The following is a 21,550-nucleotide window of genomic DNA, read 5'->3' on the forward strand; positions in this document are numbered from 1 at the left end:
AGGGTATTGTGAGTAGACAAATATGGGAGTACATGGAAAATAATGATTTGATTACAGCCAATCAGCATGCTTATTGCAAAAAACATTCCACTTCAACTGCATTGGTTGACATGACGGACCAGTAGCTCAATCCTATGGATAATGGCAAGTTTGTGGGTGTACTATTTTTAGATTTCAGTGCAGCATTTGATTTAGTGGATCATGAAATAACTTTGAATTGGGTACAGTCATATCCAACTGACAGGAAACAGTCCACCTATATCAATGGTTCATTTTCTACCCCTCGTGTTAAACTGTGGAATACCGCAGGGCAGCTGCCTTGGGCCACTTCTTCATTTAATATATACCAATGACTTTCCCTATGCCTTAGCTGAAACTCAAGCTACTATATTTGCAGATGATAATACAATTTATGCAGCAAGAAAATCGGTTCAACAGGTACAGCAAGCTTTACAAGGAGATTTGGAGAATATTAGGGAGTGGGTTTGCCAAAACAAACTTGTTTTAAACACCAAGAAAACCAAAGTTATGTTCGTCTGTTCCACTAGGAAAAGGCCAAAACAGCATGGGATACAATTAAGTATGGGAGGAGTACAAATTGAAAAAGTGGCAGAAACCAAACTATTGGGAGTGCTGCAGAGACATCTGCTTATCATGGTTGTCTCAAATAATTAATCTATGTAAAAACAAATCTTAATACAGTATGCATAATCAGAAGGATAGCTAAATATTTACCAGGAAAAATTCTTAAGCAAATAACACAAGCATTAATTGAGAGTCAGGTGAACTACTGTTCTGTGGTCTGGGGAGATGCAACATCAAGTGAAGTTAGGCTGCAGATTGCACATAACAATGCAGCAAGGATTGTTTTAAGGTGGAGATATGGTTCTTCTGTTGCAGTCATGCTCAATGTTCTTGGTTGGTCATCAATCGACAAGATAATTTAAAAAAAATGCTTATTTTTTTCATAATATACATAATTTAAAACGGCCAAGTTCTATTCACAACGGTATTCAGTTGGTAAGAGACAGACGTTCCGTAAATACTAGGAATAGATTGTCCACCAACTATGCGTTATCCAGACAGAAAAGAGAAATAGGCTAAATAACATTTTGATTTAGAGCAATAAAGAAATTGAATAAATTAACTGAGCAAACCAGAAACCTTTCAATATATAAATTTAAACATTATTTTAAGACCATTTAAATATAATACATAGAAATGTTGTGGGACTATAGTAGATGAAGAATCAATATTTTTTAGATTGAGTATTTATTAGGTCATTATGTTAGTTTGTAATAGTGTGTTTTTTGTGAAAATGTGTTTGTATTATTGTATTGTATATTGTATTTTAATGTTTAAGGACTCTTGGAAGATTAGTCTAAATGGGGACTAAAAGAGATCCAAATCAAATCTAATCAAACATAGGCCTCCCGGGTGGCGCAGTGGTTAAGGGCGCTGTACTGCAGCGCCAGCTGTGCCATCAGAGTCCCTGGGTTCGCGCCCAGGCTCTGTCGTAAACGGCCGCGACCGGGAGGTCCGTGGGGCGACGCACAATTGGCCTAGCGTCGTCCGGGTTAGGGAGGGCTTGGTCGGTAGGGATGTCCTTGTCTCATCGCGCACCAGCGACTCCTGTGGCGGGCTGACACATTGGCTTCCGGGTTGGATGCGCACTGTGTTAAGAAGCAGGTTGGGTTGTGTATCGGAGGACACATGACTTTCAACCTTCGTCTCTCCCGAGCCCGTACGGGAGTTGTAGCGATGAGACAAGATAGTAGCTACTACAACAATTGGATACCACGAAATTGGGGAGAAAAAGGGGTAAAAATAAAAATATATAAATAAATAACGTTCTAATCAAACATAAAGGCATAAAGACGGGCCAGAGCTGCCTGTGCTTGTTTAGGCTGCTGGTCAAGAGCAGCCATTGCTCCAGGGAGTCCCTGAATTCCTGTGGAATTCTGGGTCGGGTTGATGGACCTGGGAAAAAAGCACAAAAGTCAACGGGTGTGTTTGAGCAGTAAGGTCAACTGTAGACCAAAGTCGGCGAGTGAAGTCGGGGAAGGTGCATCTCTGAAAAAAGTCGGACAATGTAGTGGTTTTCCAACAGCAAGGTCAACATGGCAGTGTCGACGCTACACCTGCTCGAAGAACACCAAAATCATGGGTTGGAGTTGGTCCCTGTTTGCTGCTATAACACTCTTCTGGATCATTGCTGAGGTGACAAGAGCTTTGGATTGGGCACTGATGGGCACTGATGTTGGGCCCTGCAGTCTGCGATCCAATTCATCCTTAAGGTGATGGGGTTGAGGTCAGGGCTCTGTGCAGGCCAGTCAAGTTCTTCCACACCAATCTCGACAAATGGACCTCACTTTGTGTACAGGGGCATTGTCATGCAGGAAAGGGCCTTCCCCAAACTGTTGCCACAAAGTTGGAAGCACAGAATCTAGAATGTCATTGAATGCTGTAGCGGTAAGATTTGTGTGGCCTACCACTTTGCGGCTGAGCCGTTGTTGTTCCTAGATGTTTCCACTTCACAATAACAACACTCACAGTTGACTGGGGCAGTTCTAGCAGGGCAGAAATTTTACGAACTGACTTGTTGGTAAGGTGGCATCCTATTACGGTGCCATGTTGAAAGTCACTGAGCTCTTCCGTAAAGCCATTCGACTGCCAATGTTTTGTCTATGGAGATTGCATGGCTTTGTGCTCGGTTTTATACCCCTGTCAGCAACTGGTGTGGCTGAAATAGCCGGAATCCACACATTTGAAGGGGTGCTCACATACTTTTGAATATATAGTGTAGCTGCTATTGTTTATAACGGTTTGTCTTTATAAATATCAAAATAAACTTTTCTATACCCCCATATCACACACTCTCAAACTGAAAGCATAACGTGTGTACAATTAATAGTTTAATAGTTTAAAGAGAGGTCTCAAATATCACTTTAATTAGTATCCCCTGTAGCTAGCTTTAGAATCACTGCATAGTTGGTTCCTGTTTCAGTCACATCTTTGGACACTTTTGTGTGGGTCAACCAAAACACTAATGATTGGTTGACAAATAGTGCTTCCCACAATGCAGGTGATGGCTGTATGGTGCAGTTGGTGAGAACAAAGATTATATATTATATTGACAAGATAGTCAAGTGACCGTTCTAACAATGGAAATACATAACCTCAAAAATGGAATACAGGTGGGAGGAAGTGAGATCAGGTGGGACTAGGGCTGTGGCGGTCACGATTGTCAAGCCAATAACTGCGGTCTCACGGTAATTGACCGTTAATGAACATAAACACATTTAGCATCTCCTGGCCTTCACACATAGTGAAGTATAATAAATACCTGTATTATAGCCTACACCTTCATAATAAATCCATTAATTATTTTACACAGGTCTAAAGAAGTATGATATCAAGAAAATGTAGTCTATTTCAGCAGAAAAGAATAGCATACTCTGAGTTGTCTTTATGTTAGGTCCTGATTATGTTAGGTCCTGATGTGGCTATGTTAAATGGCTGTGGGCTACACTAGTTTATTTAGCAGACAAGATTTGCTTATAATTCCGTGGTATTATTTTATATTATGAAGAATACAATTGAACATATGGGAATTTGGGGAAAGGGGGCTAGTGGTATAAATATAAATATAAATATTTTCCCCAAACGATTTAAGGGAGTGCGCACATGCGGCTATTCTGTGTTGAGCGGTTAACAAAGAAATAGGTACTCTTATATGCTTAATTTAGAGTTAATGTAACTTTAGTTGTTCTTCAACCGTTGGGCTATATGTTTTGATTTTTAATACATTTTAAGGCTGCATGATGACACTCTAATGATGATTTGAAAAAAATCGCTTGAAAGGCATGAGCTCTGCTTTTGCGGCAGGGTAGCCTAGTGGTTAGAGCGTTGGACTAGTAACCGGAAGGTTGCAAGTTCAAACCCCCGAACTGACAAGGTACAAATCTGTCGTTCTGCCCCTGAACAGGCAGTTAATCCACTGTTCCTAGGCCGTCATTGAAAATAAGAATTTGTTCTTAACTGACTTGCCTAGTTAAATAAAGGTAAAATAAAAATAAAATAAAATATACACACCATTCACAATATGACAAGTACTTGGTAATACCTTGAATTTCACGTTGGCATCCCCTTTGTGGCTGTAATGCACCCTAAAAAAATCCATGCATTTTGTGGGCGGGAGTGCTGCTTTGTGACCTTCTCCCTGAGTGTGCTGTGCAATCCGAAGTGTCTCTCACTCACACTGCTCTCCGTCATGTGATTGGGTCTTTCTCACAGCGCATCCTTATCCAATTCTGAGGTGCATATTGAAGGTATTGGATGAACTGTCCACACTTACTTTATGTCAGCCAACAAGATGAGTAGGCCTAACGAACAGCAAAAGCACTAGCCTATGTCAATCTACTATCCCCCATAGTACAAAAGTCGACCTATTCTATTCTGTGCGAGAAATAAATATTCCAAACAGTCTGGGACAGTTGTGGGATGCAATAGATCCCAAATGAATACAACCACTAGCATAAAAAAAAACGTTTTATGCAATGTGGCTAACAACAGATCAGAACATTTAGCTTAAAATGTTGATAAACTATTAGGATATTTCTTCACATTATAAGGGCAGCAATGCACACAATGCAGTAGGCTAATTAGCGAAAAACACCATTATTAAAAGTGACCACAAATGCAATTATGCATGTAATGCTTTTATTATAAAGGTGCATTTTTATGATGAAAATGATCTTCCCCAAATGTGATTATGCATGTAATGCTTTTATTATAAAGGTGCATTTTTATGGGGAAATGATCTTCCCCAAATTTGAAACTCACACGCTGCTTATGTATGTATGCCAGTTAGGCTCTACACCCCTTGTAAAGCGGATTAATGTGCTTAATTTTAAGAAGTTATTTGGATACTTTAGTTGTGATACAAACCTTATTAAAACATATAGGCATATGGGCCAGACTACATGAGGTGTGTTTTTGCTGAGAGACAGGACTTTGTTAAGTACTTTGTAGCTGCTGCTTTTAAGGTATGTGTCCCCATAGGAGTCAGTGTTTCTAATTACTGAAAGGGTTTTGTATTCTGTTTTTGTTCCCAGGGGGGTAGGGAAAGGCACCTAGGGAGTGCTTAGGCAAGAGGCAGCGGGCATACATTACCCGTCGTATTCACTGTCTAAGCACACTAGGTTAGACCTGGGTGGACCACCCCCTGTATTTTGGTTAGCGCACCAGGTGGTGCTAAGTTAGGTTAGTGGTGGGTAGGCAGGTAAGGTAGGATAGGGGCCTTTGACATGTACTTTTTTTGCTTTGGTTCCGTCCAGCCCCCTTTCCCCAAACTACCGTGGGACAGAACAAATTCCCAGTAAACGGTAATTCTCTGGTTTTGTCATCCTTACATGCACCTACAATCCCATACCTCTTTCGCTCCACAGGGAGCTGAGTTGTAGCAGGGTGTTGTGTTCCCTCTTCCTAGAGGCGTACGTAACACCATGGAACACCTTGAGGCATGAGCACAAGTGTTTACTAGGAAGTAAGGTATGCATGGCATCTTGGAAGTTATAGTTTTTATGGACTTGGTCTGGTTTTAGATAGCCAAAATTGTTTAAACTCTCAGGAACCACATCAGTATCATAGCAATCTATTGATGTGTGCATGCAGAATTCTATATCAATGTGATTCCTGAGAAGTGGAACTTACACAATGGCAACATGGGCAAGGCGTTGTTGAGACTCTTATGTGAACACGGGAGTGGTAGGTAGGTGCAAGGAAAGGGTCTAGGCTAGGGACCAAAGTCCAACCAACCATTGCAACTGACATGCATGTGGGTTAGAGCAGTGGAATCCTAACCAGGAGTACTAGGAACCTGGGGGTACTTAAGAAAACCCATGAGGAAAAGGCGGATACCTAGTCAGTTGTACAACTGAACGCATTCAACTGAAATGTGTCTTCCGCATTTAACAACTGAACACATTCAACTGAAACGTGTCTTCCGCATTTAACCCAACTTATTGTGGGAAGCTTGTGGAAGGCTACCCAAAATGTTTGACCCAAGTTAAACAATTTAAAGGCAGTACACTCAATTAGTATTTGGTAGCATGTGAACTTCTGACCCACTGGGAGTGTAATGAAAGAAATAATGCTGAAATAATTAATTCTCTGTACTATTATTCTGACATTTCACATTCTTAAAATAAAGTGGTGATCCTAACTGACCTAAGATGGACTTTTTACTAGGATTAAACCTTTGGCTAAGGTGTATGTAAACTTCGACTTCAACTGTATGTATTCCTCTTGTTCAGATGGGATAGGGCAGTGTGTCCCCACAGTGATTGTACATATATACCCCAACCAGAAGCCATGGATTATAGACAACATTCGCACTGAGCTAAAGGGTAGAGCTGCCGCTTTCAAGGTGCGGGACTCTAACCTGGAAGCTTACAAGAAATCCTGCTATGCCCTGCGACAAACCATCAAACAGGCAAAGCGTCAATACAGGGCTAAGATTGAATCATACTACACCGGCTCCGACGCTCGTCTTATGTGGCGGGGCTTAAAACTATTACAGACTACAAAGGGAAGCACAGCCAGGAGCTGCCCAGTCACACAAGCCTACCAGACAAGCTAAATCACTTCTATGCTCGCTTCGAGGCAAGCAACACTGAGGCATGCATGAGAGAATCAGCTGTTCCCGGACGACTGTGTGATCACGCTCTCCGTAGCCGACGTGAGTAAGACCTTTAAACAGGTTAACATACAAAAGGCTGCGAGGCCAGACGGATTACCAGGACGTGTGCTCCGGGCATGTGCTAACCAACTGGCATGTGTCTTCACTGACATTTTCAACATTTCCCTGATTGAGTCTGTAATACCAACAGGTGCCATTAATGCAGGTAACGAGTGGAGGACAGAGGAGCCTCTTAAAGAAGAAGTTACAGGTCTGTGAGAGCCAGAAATCCTGCTTGTTTGTAGGTGACCAAATACTAAATTTCCACCATAATTTGCAAATAAATTCATAAAAAATCCTACAATGTGATTTTCTGGATATTTCTTCTCATTTTGTCTGTCATAGTTGAAGTGTACCTATGATGAAAAGTACAGGCCTCTCATCTTTTTAAGTGGGAGAACTTGCACAATTGGTGGCTGACTAAATACTTTTTTGCCCCACTGTACATACTACCTCAATTGGCCCGACCAACCAGTGCTCCCATACATTGGCTAACCGGGCTATCAGCATTGTGTCTCGCTACCCCCTCTTTATGCTACTGCTATTCTCTGTTCATCATATATGCATAGTCACTTTAACCATATCTACATATACATACTACCTCAATCAGCCTGACTAACCGGTGTCTGTATTTAGCCTGTCTTTGTTTTTATTTTACTTACAGATTGTTCACCCAATACCTTTTTTGCACTATTGGTTAGAGCCTGTAAGTAAGCATTTCACTGTAAGGTCTACACCTGTCGTATTCAGCGCACGTGACAAACTTTGTGTTTATATGGTCCCTGATTCAAGCCCGGGTTGGTTGCAGAAGCAAGACTAATACACACTCATTAGCTGTAGAGGGTGCTGTGAGCCAACTATTCAACTACACAGACAGATTGAGGTGCGCTGAGCCTGCCATCGGCTGCATTTAGACAGACAGCCCAATTCTGATATGTTTCCTCTCACGAATTGGTCTTTTGACCAATCAGATCAGCTTTGAAAATTATGTGATGTGAAAAGATCAGATGTGATTGGTCAAAAGACCAATATCAAAATTGGGCTGCCTGTCTAGACAGTCCATCATGACCTAGAATGAGTTGTGAATACACATCATGAATAAATGTTACTACTTAAACCTTTAATATGCATGTCTTGATGGTTTAAGTTACCACATGTATTGTCCATTGCAAATTAGATGAACCTCCAGTCAGTCCATTGTCATGGATACCTGGAGTGATGTCACAAGACGGTGTGAGTTTAACCTGTTTTGTTAGGTGAACAATGCTTGGGTGTATAAGCACGTGTAAAACCACATGTATGCATGAGTGCTTGTGCGTGTTGGCATGTAGTGTCAAGGGTGGCAGAAAAAATACTAATATTAGTCCAAAATCATCACAAGAAAGAAATTGAGGCCATCATTGTTGAAGGATGTCGTCGTTTCACCACAGCATTTATTTTATTAGCAAAATAATGGAAATTAGTCCACTATTAGTCCCCATCCAATGGAAACAGAAGGGTTAGGGGGATATGTAACCTGAAACCATTATGAAACTTATCGTCAACATCATAACAGTGCAAATACACCCATTCGCCTCCCTTTGTCCCCCTCGTCTGCTACAAGGCTGTAGTTGTCATCCTCTTTTCAAAGTTTCTCTTTAAAATAATGATTTGGTGTAGGAATGTTACCACATGTCACACCAACCATGTGACGTCGCATTAAATATACATTTGCCTTTTTGGTACATGTTCCAGAAAACCAGACTGAAAGAGGATGACAAGTAAAAAGAGTCCCTTTGTATTTATATCCACACATTCATGCATGCTACTCACTCACTCAAGCATACAGTCATGCAGCAAAGGCACTCACACACAGTCATGCACAAAGACACACATACAGCTCTCAGTATGTAAGAGTGAGTTGGTCTATCGAGAGCAAGTTGGTTAATCGAGAGCTTATTGCTCTATTCCATCATTTCCATGGATGCAATAATTCTGGGATGTCAGTCATGGAAACCATATTTGGAACCAAATAGAGATAATATTTGGGGAGGGTGGTGTAATTAATTATAACATCTAAATACATATATTACAATTTAGCTAACAAAAACAAACACACTGCAACTAAGGCATGCAAAGGCACAAGTACCTACAAATAGAAAAAAAGTGTCCATTCCTCTCCTAGAATAAGAAGAAACCAAATGCAAAGGCCCCCCTTTAAAAAAATAAAACCTTGACCTCTTAAAACAAAAACATTTTAAAAACAGTGAAAAACTCCGGCCTTAGTGACAGTTGTACAAATATTTTACACAAACGTTTTCTACAAGGCATTTTAAAACCTGTCAGAGATCAACATAAGGTAAGAGGTTAAAAGAGACGTCCTTTACAAAGTGTCCATGATCCGCCCCCCTCCAGTCACAGACGTCCCCAAGAAAGTCACTGAGCGCACTCTGGCCACCACACTGCCTGTACAGAAAGAGGGTAAAACAAAATGTTTAGATAACACCTCTGATATGCTAGGTGCCTTGTCATAATGCCGATACAATCCCTTCAGACATACACACCAGGTTAGGGGGGGTTTATTTGGGTATCTGGGCAATTGACCATCTGTCCAGGCCTGACTCCAGAAAGTCTTAAGGTCCCGAAGTTATTCCGATTCCCATGTAAAATAGCATTTTGAGTGACTGAAACAATCATCCAAAATACTCACATTTTTTAAAATATATATTTTTTAAATTACTTTCTCGTATGTCAAATTACCAGGAAGTCTGAAAAGAAAGACTGAGTGGGCGGGGAGCTAAAAGGCTGAGAGCTCACCTTCTCTGACAGTTCTTTGAAAACACCTATGGTGAGCAGTATTGCAGTGAGATTATTTCAAGCAAATTTGCTGATACACAAAGCAACAAACATTACAATTGCATACATCATCCAATCCTGTCATACATCACATAAGGTTTAACACATGATTTGTTTATCCAACTGTTTGGTTATTCTAACAGCATCAATATAGACAAAATGTTGGCTATATCATTTTGCTAGGTAGCCCAAATGGAATTGTCAGCACTGTTTATCATGCTAGCTAGCTCATCTTGGACAATTTTAGTTGAAAATTTGCAGGGTGAAGTCAGTGTACATGACATATATACAGTATATTGACTGTCAGACAATATTAAGATACGCCGATACCGATTATTGGAGGACCAAAAAAGCCGATACCGATTAATCGGTCAATATATATATATTTTTGTTGTTGTAATAATGACAATTACAACAATACTGAATGAACACTTATTTTAACTTAATACATCAATAAAATCAATTTAGCCTCAAGTAAATAATGAAACGTTCAATTTGGTTTAAATAATGCAAAAACAAAGGAGTTGGAGAAGAAAGTAAAAGTGCAATATGTGCTATGCAAGAAAGCTAACGTTTCAGTTCCTTGCTCAGAACATATGAAAGCTGGTGGTTCCTTTTAACATGAGTCTTCAATATTCCCAGGTAAGAAGATTTAGGTTGTAGTTATTATAGGAATTATAGGACTATTTCCCTCTATACCATTTGTATTTCATTAACCTTTGACTATTGGATGTTCTTATAGGCACTTTAGTATTGCCAGTGTAACAGTATAGCTTCCGTCCCCCTCCTCGCTCCTCCCTGGGCTCGAACCAGCAACACAACGACAACAGCCACCATCGAAGCAGCGTTACCCATGCAGAGCAAGGGAAACAACCACCCCAAGGCTCAGAGCGAGTGACGTTTGAAACGCTATTAGCACGCGCTAACTAGCTAGCCATTTCACTTCGGTTACACCAGCCTCATCTCGGGAGTTGATAGGCTTGAAGTCATAAACAGCGCAATGCTTGACGCACAACGAAGAGCTGCTGGCAAAACGCACTAAAGTGCAGTTGAATGAATGTTTACGCGCCTGCCTCCGTCTACCACCGCTCAGTCAGATACTTGTATGCTCAGTCAGATTATATGCAACGCAGGGCACGCTAGATAATATCTAGTAATATCATCAACCATGTGTCGTTAACTAGTGATTGATTGATAGTTTTTTATAAGATAAGTTTAATGCTAGCTAGCAACTTACCCTGGCTTACTGCATTCGCGTAACAGGCAGTCTCCTTGTGGAGTGAAACGAGAGAGAGGCAGGTCGTTATATTGCGTTGGACTAGTTAACTGTAAGGTTGCAAGATTGGATCCCCCGAGCTGACAAGGTGAAAATCTGTCGTTCTGCCCCTGAACAAGGCAGTTAACCCAACGTTCCTAGAAACCCTTCCCCCGCTTTTGTTCCATGCAGGCTGAAGACCTAGCTAGCCAATAACTAGCGAACACCTGACCCAGATGAAAGTGGAACCCTAAAAGTATTCATGGTGCAGCGGTCTAAGGCACTGCATCGCAGTACCATTGCTATGGCATGTTTCTATGCCCTAATGTGAATCACTACAGACCCGGGTTTGATCCCAGGCTGTGTCGCAGCCGGCCGCGACCAGAAGACTCATGAGGAGGCGCACAATCGTCTCAGCGTTGTCTGAATTAGGGGAGGGTTTGGCCAGCCAGGTTGTCCTTGTCCCATCGCACTCTAGCGATGGCGGGCGCAGTGCATGCAGACTTCGGTCGCCAGTGTACTGTGTATCCTCTGAGAAATTGGTGCGGCTGGTTTCCGGGTTAAGTGAGCAGGGTGTCAAGAAGCAGTGCAGGGTCATGTTTTGGAGGATGCATGGCTTTCGACCTTTGCCTCTCCCTAGTCCGTACGGGATTTACAGCAATGGGACAAGACTATCTACCATATTGGATAACACGAAATTGGGGAGAAATAGGGGGTAAAAAGTATAACAATGTGTTGTTACAGCCTAAATTCTAAATGGAATACATTGTATTTTTTTCTCACCCATTACTGGACATTTTCCAGTACATACAGTGCCTTGCGAAAGTATTCGGCCCCCTTGAACTTTGCGACCTTTTGCCACATTTCAGGATTCAAACATAAAGATATAAAACTGTATTTTTTTGTGAAGAATCAACAACAAGTGAGACACAATCATGAAGTGGAACGACATTTATTGGATATTTCAAACTTTTTTAACAAATCAAAAACTGAAAAATTGGGCGTGCAAAATTATTCAGCCCCCTTAAGTTAATACTTTGTAGCGCCACCTTTTGCTGCGATTACAGCTGTAAGTCGCTTGGGGTATGTCTCTATCAGTTTTGCACATCGAGAGACTGACATTTTTTCCCATTCCTCCTTGCAAAACAGCTCGAGCTCAGTGAGGTTGGATGGAGAGCATTTGTGAACAGCAGTTTTCAGTTCTTTCCACAGATTCTCGATTGGATTCAGGTCTGGACTTTGACTTGGCCATTCTAACACCTTGATATGTTTATTTTTTAACCATTCCATTGTAGATTTTGCTTTATGTTTTGGATCATTGTCTTGTTGGAAGACAAATCTCCGTCCCAGTCTCAGGTCTTTTGCAGACTCCATCAGGTTTTCTTCCAGAATGGTCCTGTATTTGGCTCCATCCATCTTCCCATCAATTTTAACCATCTTCCCTGTCCCTGCTGAAGAAAAGCAGGCCCAAACCATGATGCTGCCACCACCATGTTTGACAGTGGGGATGGTGTGTTCAGCTGTGTTGCTTTTACGCCAAACATAACGTTTTGCATTGTTGCCAAAAAGTTCAATTTTGGTTTCATCTGACCAGAGCACCTTCTTCCACATGTTTGGTGTCTCCCCCAGGTGGCTTGTGGCAAACTTTAAACGACACTTTTTATGGATATCTTTAAGAAATGGCTTTCTTCTTGCCACTCTTCCATAAAGGCCAGATTTGTGCAATATACGACTGATTGTTGTCCTATGGACAGAGTCTCCCACCTCAGCTGTAGATCTCTGCAGTTCATCCAGAGTGATCATGGGCCTCTTGGCTGCATCTCTGATCAGTCTTCTCCTTGTATGAGCTGAAAGTTTAGAGGAACAGCCAGGTCTTGGTAGATTTGCAGTGGTCTGATACTCCTCCCATTTCAATATTATCGCTTGCACAGTGCTCCTTGGGATGTTTAAAGCTTGGGAAATCTTTTTGTATCCAAATCCGGCTTTAAACTTCTTCACAACAGTATCTCGGACCTGCCTGGTGTGTTCCTTGTTCTTCATGATGCTCTCTGCACTTTTAACGGACCTCTGAGACTATCACAGTGCAGGTGCATTTATACGGAGACTTGATTACACACAGGTGGATTGTATTTATCATCATTAGTCATTTAGGTCAACATTGGATCATTCAGAGATCCTCACTGAACTTTTGGAGAGAGTTTGCTGCACTGAAAGTAAAAGGGCTGAATAATTTTGCATGCCCAATTTTTCAGTTTTTGATTTGTTAAAAAAGTTTGAAATATCCAATAAATGTCGTTCCACTTCATGATTGTGTCCCACTTGTTGTTGATTCTTCACAAAAAAATAAAGTTTTATATCTTTATGTTTGAAGCCTGAAATGTGGCAAAAGGTCGCAAAGTTCAAGGGGGCCGAATACTTTCGCAAGGCACTGTATGTGCCCATTATACATTTTGTAGTAGTCAGCAGGATAAGTGCACTCTGTGTGTGTGTGTGTGTGTGTGTCTAGGTCATTAGACGACACCATTGGACATGCACCTGTCTGGGGAGTGGGCATGTCTGTTTATTTTTGTACCATTGCTATGGCATGTTTCTATGCCCTAATGTGAAACCAAACTACAATTTGTGCAAGGCAAAAAGATAATGGTGGCTAAATCATTAACATAAAGAAGAGTTACTATGTGTGAGACGTAAGGATGAAACCTGTATAAAGTGTGTGCCAAGGCTGGAAAGGGAGTTACTTCATGAACCTGCTCGGCTTGTAATACTTTATACATTTATAAATTAATTGAGGACAGCTCAGACAAGAAAATAAATCTGTGGTTACTGCTTTATAAATTAATTGTAAATTGATGTGGCGCTCTGCAAAATCCCCGGATGTTTTGGAATTACTGAACATTACGCGCCAATGTAAACTCAGATTTTTGGATATAAATATGAACTTTACCGAACAAAACATACATGTATTGTGTAACATACATGAGTGTCATCTGATGAAGATCATCAAAGGTTAGTGATTCATTTTCTCTATTTCTGCTTTTTGTGACTCCTCTCTTTGGCTGGAAAAATTGCTGTTTTTCTGTGACTTGGCTCTGACCTAACAATCGTTTGGTTTGCTTTCGTCGTAAATCCTTTTTGAAATCGGACACTGTGGCTGGATTTATAACAAGTGTATCTTTAAAATGGTGTAAAATACATGTATGTTTGAGGAATTTTAATTATGGGATTTCTGTTGTTTTGAATTTGGCGCCCTGTAGTTTCACCGGCTGTTGATGAGGTGGCACGCTACCGTCCCATGTACCCTAGAGAGGTTAATACTTATGTTTTGTATTTCTCATTGCTTTGCAAGTGTTGTGCTATCACTCTCTTGGGAACCAGAAGGAGAAAGCGGAGAAACTAAAAGCAGCTCAGCTGAAGTGAAGGAAGTCACCAGCTTCAGATGGAATATCATTCTGTTGTTTGATGAGAGATAGAAATAAGATTGTTCTATAATCACACCATACAGAGGCCATAAGTCTCTGAGTTTTTAAACCTCACGGAAAGAAGGTGAAAACCTGAAGAAAGATGAGAGGTTCACGGCCCGGTGATCCCAGGGGACCAGGTCTACATCCGAGTGTTCCGGAGGAAGTGGAACAAGCCAAGGCGAGAGGGTCCCTACAAGGTGGTCCTAGCAACACAAATAGGTGGAAGGAAGCACCACGTGGTAACATCTAAACCACTGCACCAAAGCTCCAGGGGTGATCGAACAACCATTGAGCCCGGAGGGAACGGAAGGAGAAGATGCTAATACACCTTATCACAGCCATTAAACTCTAACTGTTTTAAAGTCACCATTGGCCTCATGGGAATATCATTGAGCAGTTTCCTTCCTAACTGGCAACTGAGTTAGGAAGGACACCTGTATCTTTGTAGTGACTGGGTGTATGATACACCATCTAAAGTGTAATTAAAAGCATCACCATGCTCAAAGGGCTATTCAATGTATGCTTTTTTAAAAACCCATCTACCAATAGGTGCCTTTCTTTGCGAGGCATTGGAAAACCTCCCTGGTCTTCGTGGTTGAATCTGTGTTTGAAATTCACTGCTCAACTGAGGGACTTTACAGGCAATTCTGTGTGGGGTACAGAAAAAGTCATTCAAAAATTATGTTAAAACACTATTATTTCACACAGAAAGTCCATGCAACTTATGTGACTTGTTAAGCAAATTTGACTCAAGACATTTCCGCTGTACATTTGTTAATTTGTACAAATTTCTAAAAACATCATTCCACTTTGACATTATGGGGCATGTGTGTGTTGGCCAATGACACAAAATCTAAATGTAATTCAGGCTGTAGTAACAAAAGAAGGAAAAAGTAAAGAGGTGTGAATACTTTCTGAAGGTAATCTACTGTAGATGAGTAGAGGAAACTACTACTACTTACTGACACGCTGAAGCTATGTAAACCAAGGCCCTTTGCGAACACGCCTTCTGCGATGTTGGTTACAAGGCGGTACTTATTCCAAGTGTTTGACATGAGGTAGGGAACCAGTAACTTTATGATCAAACTTTATCAGTGTAGAAGCATGTTAAAGGCTGTTACCTGACTTTTAAGACCGGGGCTCTGTCCATTCTTATAAAATATAGGGTCTTACAAACCCTTAATGCATTGACAGAGTGTTTCATTTTGATTGGGAATTAAAACAGAGGAATTTAGAATTCCTTCAACAAAGCAACAGTAATTGCTCATACTTTGATCTGGTGTCTTCCAAGTATCGTCAAATATCATGAAAAACATATTGACTGTTCGGGACCTTTATTACAACCTTTCTGTTATTACTGCACGTAATGAATTGCCTTTTATGAACAGAGTATTTATAACATTACGTTATACACGCTAAGTTATATTTAAGCAATAAGGCACCTCGGGAGTTTGTGGTATACAGTGGGTATACAGTATTTAATCAGCCACCAATTGTGCAAGTTCTCCCACTTAAAAAGAGGAGAGGCCTGTAATTTTCATCATAGGTACACTTCAACTATGAAAGACAAAAGGAGAAAAAAAAAATCGAGAAAATCACATTGTAGGATTTTTAATTAATTTATTTGCAAATTATGGTGGAAAATAAGTATTTGGTCAATAACAAAAGTGTATCTCAATACTTTGTTATATACCCTTTGTTGGCAATGCCAGAGGTCAAACTTTTTCTGTAAGTCTTCACAAGGTTTTCACACACTGTTGCTGGAATTTTGGCCCATTCCTCCATGCAGATCTCCTCTAGAGCAGTGATGTTTTGGGGCTGTTGCTGGGCAACATGGACTTTCAACTCCCTCCAAAGATTTTCTATGGGGTTGAGATCTGGAGACTGGCTAGGCCACTCCAGGACTTTGAAATGCTTCTTACGAAGCCACTCCTTCGTTGCCCGGGCAGTGTGTTTGGGATCATTGTCATGCTGAAAGACCCAGCCACGTTTCATCTTCAATGCCCTTGCTGATGGAAGGAGGTTTTCACTCAAAATCTCACGATACATGGCCCCATTCATTCTTTCCTTTACACGGATCAGTTGTCCTGGTCCCTTTGCAGAAAAACATCCCCAAAGCATGATGTTTCCACCCCCATGCTTCACAGTAGGTATGGTGTTCTTTGGATGCAACTCAGCATTCTTTGTCCTCCAAACACAACGAGTTGAGTTTTTACCAAAAAGTTATATTTTGGTTTCATCTGACCATATGAAATTCTCCCAATCTTCTTCTGGATCATCCAAATGCTCTCTAGCAAACTTCAGATGGGCCTGGACATGTACTGGCTTAAGCAGGGGGACACATCTGGCACTGCAGGATTTGAGTCCCTGGCGGCGTAGTGTGTTACTGATGGTAGGCTTTGTTACTTTGGTCCCAGCTCTCTGCAGGTCATTCACTAGGTCCCCCCGTGTGGTTCTGGGATTTTTGCTCACTGTTCTTGTGATCGTTTTGACCCCACGGGGTGAGATCTTGCATGAAGCCCCAGATCGAGGGAGATTATCAGTGGCCTTGTATGTCTTCCATTTCCTAATAATTGCTCCCACAGTTGATTCTTTCAAACTAAGCTGCTTACCTATTGCAGATTCAGTCTTCCCAGTCTGGTGCAGGTCTACAATTTTGTTTCTGGTGTCCTTTGACAGCTCTTTGGTCTTGGCCATAGTGGAGTTTGGAGTGTGACTGTTTGAGGTTGTGGACAGGTGTCTTTTATACTGATAACAAGTTCAAACAGGTGCCATTAATACAGGTAACGAGGAGGACAGAAGAGCCTCTTAAAGAAGAAGTTACAGGTCTGTGAGAGCCAGAAATCTTGCTTGTTTGTAGGTGACCAAATACTTATTTTCCACCATAATTTGCAAATAAATTCATAAAAAATCCTACAATGTGATTTTCTGGATTTATTTTCTCATTTTGTCTGTCATAGTTGAAGTGTACCTATGATGAAAATTACAGGCCTCTCTCATCTTTTTAAGTGGGAGAACTTGCACAATTGGTGGCTGACTAAATACTTTTTTGCCCCACTGTATAGTCAATATACCACGGTTAAGGGCTGTTCTTAGGCACGACGCGTCACGTCCCGAATGTTATAAATGCCTTATTGCTATTAAAAACTGGTTACCAACGTAATTAGAGCAGTAAAAATAAATATTTTGTCATACCCGTGGTATACGGTCTGATATATGGCTTTCAGCCAATCAGCATTCAGGGCCGAACCACCCAGTTAATAATTATGTTTTGCCTACCCTAGAAGAGGCCACAGTCCTTCAGGTTGTTCTTGATGATGACGTCGGTGACTGCGTCGAAGACAAACTGCACATTCTTGGTGTCGGTGGCACAGGTGAAGTGGGTGTAGATCTCCTTGGTGTCCTTCCTCTTGTTCAGGTCCTCAAACTGACACTGGATGTAGGCCGCCGCCTCCTCGTACGTGTTGGAACCTGGGAGAGACGGGGCAAGGAGAGAGGGGGATGTACTGTCTGTTTTTCCTTAACCATTAGGAGTTCCTGAGATGTTAAACACTTTTCCAGGTGTTGCAAGATCTAATAATCTGCACAACGCGACTGCAATTAAAACAACTTGGAACGCGCTATGTGTTCGAGTCGATTGACCCGAGCAAGACTTCTGATTCACCAGAATTTGGAATTTAAGATGATTTGTAGATAGGGTAACAGATGGTGTGTGTGTGTCTCTTACCTGCGTACTCCGGGTAACAGATAGTAAGAGGACTCTTCTTGATCTTCTCCTCGAACAGATCCTTCTTGTTGAGGAAGAGGATAATGGAGGTGTCTGTGAACCACTTGTTGTTGCAGATGGAGTCAAACAGCTTCATGCTCTCATGCATCCGGTTCTGAGGGACAGAAAGACAACCACACAATGCTTTTAGTTACATGTTCAGTGATCCCATTATAGCCTGGTCCCAGATCTGTTTGAACCGACTTGCTGGGAAAATGACCATTGTATTGGCAAGACAGCACAAACAGATCTGGGACCAGGCAGGCTAGTCTAGGCTTGGATGGTGTACCGTATACAGTGGCTTGCGAAAGTATTCACCCCCCTTGGCATTTTTCCTATTTTATTTCCTTACAACCTGGAATTAAAATGGATTTTTTGGGGGTCTATATCATTTGATTTACACAACATGCCAACCACTTTGAAGATGCAAAATATTTTTGGGTGAAACCATCTAGAAATAAGACAAAAAATAAACAGAAAACCTGAGCGTGCATAACTATTCACCCCCCCAAAGTCAATACTTTGTAGAGACACCTTTTGCAGCAATTACAGCTGCAAGTCTCTTGGGGTATGTCTCTATAAGCTTGGCACATCTAGCCACTGGGATTTTTGCCCATTCTTCAAGGCAAAACTTCTCCAGCTCCTTCAAGTTGGATGGGTTTCACTGGTGTACAGTAATCTTTAAGTCATACCACAGATTCTCAATTGGATTGAGGTCTGGGCTTTGACCAGGCCATTCCAAGACGTTTAAATGTTTCTCCTTAAACCACTCGAATGTTGCTTTAGCAGTATGTTTAGGGTCATTGTCCTGCTGGAAGGTGAACCTCCATCCCAGTCTCAAATCTCTGAAAGATTGAAACAGGTTACCTCAATAATTTCCCTGTATTTAGCGCAATCCATCATTCCTTCAATTCTGACCAGTTTCCCAGTCCCTACCGATGAAAAACATCCCCAACAACATGATGCTGCCACCACCATGCTTCACCGTGGGGATGGTGTTCTCGGGGTGATGAGAGATGTTGGGTTTGTGCCCAGACAGTGTTTTCCTTGATGGCCAAAAAGCTCAATTTGTCTCATCTGACCAGAGTACCTTCTTCCATATGTTTGGGGAGTCTCCAACATGCCTTTTGGAAAACACCAAACGTGTTTGCTTATTTTTTTCTTTAGGCAATGGCTTTTTTCCAGTCACTCTTCCGTAAAGCCCAGCTCTGTGGAGTGTACGGTTTAAAGTTGTCTTCTGGACAGATTCTCCAATCTCCACTGTGGAGCTTTGCAGCTCCTTCAAGGATCTCTTTGGTCTCTTTGTTTCCTCTCTGATTAATGCCCTCCTTCCCTGGTCTGTGAGTTTTGGTGGGCTGCCGTCTCTTTGCAGGTTTGTTGTGGTGCCACATTCTTTCCAATTTTTAATAGTGGATTTAATGGCGCTCCGTGGGATGTTCAAAGTTTCTGATATTTTTTTATAACCCAACCCTGATCTGCACTTCTCCACAACTTTGTCCCTGACCTCTTTGGTGAGCTCCTTGGTCTTCATGGTGCCACTTGCTTGGTGGTGCCCCTTGCTTAATGGTGTTGCAGACTCTGGGGCCTTTCAGAACAGGTGTATATATACTGAGATCATGTGACACTTAAATGAAGTCCATCTGTGTGCAATCTAACTAATTATGTGACTTCTGAAGGTAATTGATTGCACCAGATCTCATTTAGGGGCTTCATAGCTAAGAGGGTGAATACATACCTAATTGCAGTCGCTGTACTCATAATATACAGGAGAACGATCGCCTTACGGCGAAGATAGCGGTGTTTCAAGCCTAGCTTCAGACGCAATCGTTAGGCAAGGGTAATTTCAGTGTAGGAAAGGATGAAACCGCGTCTGTGCCACCAGTAAGTACAGATAGTAACGTTCCCCGCAGCCGGACAACTTTCTCATGGTTTCTGCTGTAAAATGCTGTAGGAATGCTCAACCGGTGTTGCCCATTCAGCCTACAGAAACTTTCAACCGGTTTTCCCCATTAAGCAGCGAGTCGGAGCCTGAGGCCGAGCCTTCTCTTGTCTCTACTCCTCCCGTTACGGGGTCTGAGACGCCGAAGCTTCCCACCATTAGCTCTGACAAATTGAAAACCCTAGTCATTGGCGACTCCATTACCTGCAGTATTAGACTTAAAACGAATCATCCAGCGATCATACACTGTTTACCAGGGGGCAGGGCTACCGACGTTAAGGCTAATCTGAAGATGGTACTGGCTAAAGCTAAAACTGGCGAGTGTAGAGAGTATAGAGATATTGTTATCCACGTCGGCACCAACGATGTTAGGATGAAACAGTCAGAGGCACCAAGTGCAACATAGCTTCAGCGTGTAAATAATCTAGAAAGATGTGTCAGCATCAAATAATTGTCTATGGCCCCCTCCCAGTTAGTGGGAGTGATGAGCTCAACAGCAGAGTCTCACAACTCAGTCGCTGGTTGAAAACTGTTTTCTGCCCCTCGCAGAATTTGTAGATAATTTGCCCTCTTTCTGGGACTCACCCACAAACAGGACCAAGCCTGGCCTGCTGAGGAGTGACGGACTCCATCCTAGCTGGAGGGGTGCTCTCATCTTATCTACCAACATAGACAGGGCTCTAACTCCTCTTGCTCCACAATGAAATAGGGTGCAGGCCAGGCAGCAGGCTGTTAGCCAGCTTGCCAGCTTAGTGGAGTCTGCCACTAGCACAGTCAGTGTAGTCAGCTCAGCTATTCCCATTGAGACCGTGTCTGTGCCTCGACCTGGGTTGGGCAAAACTAAACACGGCGGTGTTCGCCTTAGCAATCTCACTAGGATAAAGACCTCCTCCATTCCTGTCATTATTGAAAGAGATCGTAATACCTCACATCTCAAAATAGGGCTACTTATTGTTAGATCCCTCACTTCCAAGACAATGATAGTCAATGAACTAATCAATGATCATAATCTTGATGTGATTGGCCTGACTGAAACATGGCTTAAGCCTGATGAATTTACCGTGTTAAATGAGGCCTCACCTCCTGGTTACACTAGTGACCATATTCCCTGTGCATCCCGCAAAGGCGGAGGTGTTGCTAACATTTACAATAGCAAATTTCAATTTACAAAAAAAAAAAATGACGTTTTCGTCTTTTGATAATGGAATTGATGGAAATTGATGTAAAAATATAAATCACTAGCCACTTTAAACAATGCTACTAAATATAATGTTTACATACCCTACATTACTCATCTCATATGTATATACTGTACTCGATACCATCTACTGCATCTTGCCTATGCCGTTCTCTACCATCACTAATTCATATATCTTTATGTACATAATATTTATCCCTTTACACTTAAGGTAGTAGTTTTGGAATTGTTAGGTTAGATTACTCATTGGTTATTACTGCATTGTCGGTACTAGAAGCACAAGCATTTCGCTACACTCGCATTAACATCTGCTAACCATGTGTATGTGACAAATAAAATTTGATTTGAACTCAC

The 21,550-nt window shown here is 41.7% G+C and overlaps 1 protein-coding gene across 1 annotated transcript in view; it reads right to left on the minus strand.

Moving 5' to 3' along the window:
• Positions 1–8,141: 8,141 nt before the first annotated feature.
• The window catches only part of LOC139373596 (guanine nucleotide-binding protein G(i) subunit alpha-1), a 61,758-nt gene continuing 48,349 nt past the window's right edge, over positions 8,142–21,550 (minus strand). Inside the window, exons 7-9 of the mRNA XM_071114280.1 lie at positions 18,021–18,174; positions 17,573–17,764; positions 8,142–9,187 (exon numbers count right to left, since the gene is read on the minus strand). Coding sequence (XP_070970381.1) covers positions 17,574–17,764; positions 18,021–18,174 — 345 coding nt within the window. The 3' untranslated portion in view covers positions 8,142–9,187; position 17,573. The remainder of the gene's footprint in view (positions 9,188–17,572; positions 17,765–18,020; positions 18,175–21,550) is intronic.

The sequence above is a fragment of the Oncorhynchus clarkii genome, chromosome 2, assembly GCF_045791955.1.
Source record: "Oncorhynchus clarkii lewisi isolate Uvic-CL-2024 chromosome 2, UVic_Ocla_1.0, whole genome shotgun sequence".
Lineage (NCBI taxonomy): Eukaryota > Metazoa > Chordata > Actinopteri > Salmoniformes > Salmonidae > Oncorhynchus > Oncorhynchus clarkii.